Consider the following 5,140-nt stretch of genomic DNA (forward strand, 5'->3'; position numbering starts at 1 on the left):
ATATAAACTTGTTGATGTTTTTGTACAAATGATCTTCTTGTCACTCCACTCCCAGCACTGGCCCTTGTCTGTGTTATGTGACAAGAATTCGTTATTCAGCAGGTGAAGTTAGAGAAGCCATAGTAATATGTGATGAGGTGTAATTAAGCTTCCTAATGTATATAAATTCATTTCTTCCCTTCTGCTCTGACTTACATTCTTCGTGCAGACTTTGTTGACTTTGCTAAGTGAGCCAGAGACAGGTAACAACAATTTCTGCTTCCTCTCCAGTGCTGCTGTGTGGGGAAATAAATTCATGAGATATTCTTGCTGATGTGTGTCATAGACAAGAAAACTGGGATTATTCAGTGGTGAAATGTGGCTCACAGGTGGCCTGCAAAGCAGCTCTCTGGTCTGCGGTTACAGTGGTATCAACAGGAGAGCATGTCTGTATCAGAGCATTAGTTTTCTTTGTGGTAACAGGACTGATAATCATGTTTTCTTAGTTCCAGTACAGTCTTTCCTTCCCTTCTCTTCCTTCTACTAAACTATTTTTGATTAAAATTGAGATGTTTAAAGGATTATCCAATTTCAGTTGTATTATCTTAACTAACTGATACAGAAGTTATTTTTAGTGATGCTGTCAAGTGTTGCTTTGTGTTTTACCATGAAAGTAGAGTAGTGAAAACAAACATTGCAAGAAATACCCAAAGGGTCTTGATTCACAAGTGGTGCTTGAGGAAAACTGTTCTACTTTGTCAGATACATTTTGTGTACACTTCATTATTTTTTTCCCAGAGACAGTTGTAAGTGGCTCACTTGCAATTCTGAGTGACCAAGACCTGTCAGCTGGTGGGTGGGAGGGGAAAAATCATGTTAAGGTATACTGTCCCAGCTTTTTGCTGTAGGGAATGAAAAATTGGGATAGATGGTCCCCTTATAATTTTGTGGATTTTAGAGGGTCAAGGGTGCAAGGATTTTTTGTTTGCTTTTACTCAGCCTTGGGGTTTTGCTTGAGATAGGTTAATGTTTTGTGTCAGAACAGCATTTTTATTTTTGTGTCTGTAAGGAGTTACAGCCTCCACAGGAATGGAAATTCCCCCAAAAGAGAAGGCAATTGTTAGATGCTGTTGGAATTTATCAGCAGGGTGTTGACATGGAACAAGGTTCCCAGCCCTGGCACTGAAGTGTGGCAGTCACGTCAGTGTGTGTGTCATTTTGCTTCTTTAAGCCATTTTTTCTTTGCATTTTGCCTCTTTCTTTGTTGTTTCTTTTTTTTTCCTCATAAGATTTGCATGTAGTTCAAGGTCCATGTAGATGTTCTAATTCCGTTACCTTGTTGTTTCTCTGGACCCTGAGCAGGGATTCCTTCTCCTGTGTCGTGGCTCTGAACAAATCCTGTATAACTTCTTTTAGAATTCTCGGTGACTTTGCTGATTGCTCAGTGCCTTCTGCACATAAAGCACTGGCTGTATGGTATGTGAAGTACGTCTTCTGATCTGCTCATCTTCTCTCATCACCAGTCTTCCTGATAAAGCTGCCATTTGCAACCATGCTCCTGCTTCTTCCCACCCAATTACCATTTTCAGCCATTCCACTGTCCATTTCCAAGTCAAATCGAAGCTCAATTACGTGATTTGTCATGCCCTCACTCCTGCTCACATTTTACTTTTCCTCATTTTATTATAACCTAACCCATTTGTTTGCTTGTTTTTTTGTCCTTCCCTTCCTAGACCTCTTTGCTTTTAAGCTTGTACATCTTTTACTCGTATCATGTCTACCAGGCTTACAACAGTGGTTTTATCTGCAGTTCCAACGCACTTTCTACTTTTAAATTACTTCCAGCAGGAGGTCTGTTGATCACAAATGTCCAAATAATCATTTACTGAGCAGCTATTTGTATTCTCTTTTACTTGTTTTGGACTGCTGATTTCTGGAGCAAAGGATGTAGTTGTTACCTTTTTTCATGAGTTCTAAGTAAACATCAGTTGTACCACTTTATAAAAAGCCTGATCTTTGGTTTTAATGATATTTCTGATGGTAGCATGCTTTGCCAGATACGGTTGTGGAATTGTGCTTATGTGCAGATACGGTGATGGAATTGTGCTTATCCCATATGAAAGGGATGTTCTAACCTGTGGAAAAAGTAGTATGAGTGAAAAGTACGATTGAGCAAACCTCATGATAATGCATGTGCTTCACCAAAGTGTATTTTCCTGCTCTTCAGCATTCTCTCTCTCTTAATTTGTCTGAGACATGTATTACAGGTGAGAATGAACTGAGAGGTGGTCAGCCAGTCTCTGTTTTGCATGCGTGTAGTTTTAATATGCTAAGAAACTTGCTTTGTCACACAGCATGCTAGCAGAAAGAGTATGTTGTATTACAGAATTGTAAAATGAAATGAATCTCAGGCTTTCTTCTCCTTTTGTCTTGCAGAGGCAGGCAGCGGCCAAGATTACGTGACCTCAGAAAATCAGCTGCTCTATTACCCCAGTATTACCTACGCTATCATTGGTAGCTCTGTCATTTTTGTGCTCGTGGTGGCCTTTCTTGCCTTAGTCCTGCATCACCAAAGAAAACGCAACAATCTCATGACCCTGCCAGTGCATCGCCTGCAGCACCCTGTGCTGCTGTCCCGGCTGGTGGTCCTTGATCACCCACACCACTGCAGCGTTACCTACAACGTCAACAATGGGATCCAGTACATGTCCAACCAGACCTACCACAGGCCAGAGGATCTGGACTCGCCTCCGTCCTATTCAGAGGCTGTGCTGGACCAAAGGTATGTACAGCAGCTATTTCTGTTCTCACCAAAGTTTCACACTGGTTGCAGCTGCGTACATCTGTGCTTCTGCTTCCTGTTTATTCTTATTATGCTTTTGATGGTGATACTGTGTTGCTATTCTGTCAAGTTCACTTGCTTTTATTACCATTAAAGGCACATAAGGCAAACTGAAGTCATGATCTTTGCACGTGCAGTTGTGGAAGCAGGAAAACGCAAAGAAATTTAGAACTCCTCTTATAATATCCTGTGCCAATCTTGAGTCAACACATGAAAACTTAATTCGGATTTTTTGCCAAAAGCTAGCTGGTAGGACATACTATTAAAAATATGTATGTATATATACATCCTGGAGATGAGTGATAAATAAGTACATAAAGTGAAGAGATCTGCATTTCTTGCATCAAGAAATTGAATAGATCCTCTGCTTCATACCACTTCTCTTTATACCCGGAGAAGAAAAGAGAAAAACTCTGAAATGGAAAGCTCTGTTCTTTTTTCTTAAGCAGCTGAAAGTGCTTTGAAGTTTTGCAGGTGTGTTGATTTTGTATTGGTGACACTGGTTTTATTTGTAGATCATTAACCTTTGTTTTAACCTCTGCCTGTAAACTCTTCCCAAATAAAATTGCTAGACTGACATCTTTGTACATAAAAAGGGCATAGTGGGAACTTTGATGATCCAAATTGTTCACTGTCACCCTGTCACCGTTCTTTAGCACAATCTCTGGGATCTAGGAATGATAATATAATCATTTACATTCCTATTCTCTGCTGATTTGGCAGCAGCTTACTTGTCTTAATGTTGACATTCATAATAGTGATATCTTTTCATTAGTAAGGACAACTGAATGGACAGCAGTCCAGATTGTAATCACTTCTCACCTGGGCCACTGCAAACCATCTGCAATTTCAGAACTAATTGCTCCCGATAGCTGATATCAATCTGCTAAAGTCTGTCATTCCTTTACTTTTTTTTACTATCAGAATCCAAAAATAGTCTTACTGTATCTAGTACCACATCCTTTCTGTGCCTACTTAGCATTGCTTTGTATGTGGAATGCAAAAAAAATTCTTGTGAAGAATTCAGTTCATTATTTATTTGTAGAGCCTAAGCCATTAATCTTTGTCACTTAGCAGAGGTTTCTTCAGAGCTTTGTGCTCGCATCTTTATCTACAGATGCAAATCTGCTACTTACCTTACTTCTTTTATAGTGCCTTCTCAGGTTGTGTAAAAGTTACACAAGAAAAACTCTTACTTCTTCATCTTGGAGGGTAAGCTGAGATTTGTTTGGCAACGCATGTTCCTTGCAGCAGGAAGTCATTAGTTCTGTTGCATCCTGATCAGAAACCTTGTTACCTGGCGGTGCCTTGGAGATTTTGGAATAACATGAATAATATGGGAAGGTCTGTTTAAGATCATCTGACAGGTGTCATCATGGAAATGTCAAGAAATACTGCTCATTTTATTCTTTATTGGAAAAAAATCTTATGTATGGTTTTCCATGCCACTATTTTCAGTAACCTCTTACTACGTTATGTATCTTACAGCAGACCACCTTGGTTTGACCTTCCTCCACCCCCTTACTGTTCTGAGTCTGAATCCCCTAATCAGCCAGATCTCCCTCCTTACCGGTCTCGGACAGGAAGCATGGTGAGCACAGACACCCCCACAGCTGGAAGCCCTCTGGGCACAGACAGCGGTTGGACGAGAGACATTCATGAGAGCATGGATGGCCACAGAACCCTTCTTGAGAGGACAGCAGATCCAAGCAATTCTCTGGTCAACCATGTTGATGAAAGAGAAGCGTAACTGCTCCACTGTTTGGGATGGACAAGAAGAGATGCTCTTTTTCTAGTCCATGTGGGTTAATTTGCTGTTGCTATAAGGTTCAGGCAGACGTGTGCCTGAATAACAACTTGATTTGTGTCCACGTTAAGTTAATTTTTTAATTCAGCATTTTGTGCTCATCAGAGACAGAGCTGTGAGAGCTGAATGTGGAGTTGCATCAGTTCTTGACAATATTCCTGCAAGCAGGTTCCAGTTCAGACTAGCAAGGGAAATGGTGCTAAGCTGAAGAACTGATGTGCTGTATTTCTCAGAATATATACTGTATTTGAATGTATATATGTGCATGTGTAATATTGACAAACGTTGCACGCAAAAGCTATGCCGGATCTCTTGTTTCTAGACTGCTTCCTGTCCTCTGTGAACTGTTTCTTCCTGCTGCCTAGTGCCAGGTGGTGATCATTGAAGCACGAGAGAAGCAGCCCTTCAGGAGGAAAGAAGCCCAGTGCTAAGCCCACTGGCAGCACTCAAATTGCAGAAGATAATGTATATGACCTTTCTCTTCCTTGCTTAGAACTTTCTCCTTGTGAATG

General features: G+C 40.6%; 1 protein-coding gene across 1 annotated transcript in view; it reads left to right on the top strand.

Moving 5' to 3' along the window:
- The window catches only part of LDLRAD3 (low density lipoprotein receptor class A domain containing 3), a gene marked incomplete at both ends in the record, with an annotated part of 99,056 nt that extends 94,485 nt beyond the window's left edge, over positions 1-4,571 (top strand). Inside the window, 2 exons of the mRNA XM_079537427.1 lie at positions 2,416-2,761; positions 4,310-4,571. Coding sequence (XP_079393553.1) covers positions 2,416-2,761; positions 4,310-4,571 — 608 coding nt within the window. The remainder of the gene's footprint in view (positions 1-2,415; positions 2,762-4,309) is intronic.
- Positions 4,572-5,140: the final 569 nt, after the last annotated feature.

Source organism: Tetrao urogallus (assembly GCF_951394365.1).
Source record: "Tetrao urogallus genome assembly, chromosome: 6".
NCBI lineage: Eukaryota > Metazoa > Chordata > Aves > Galliformes > Phasianidae > Tetrao > Tetrao urogallus.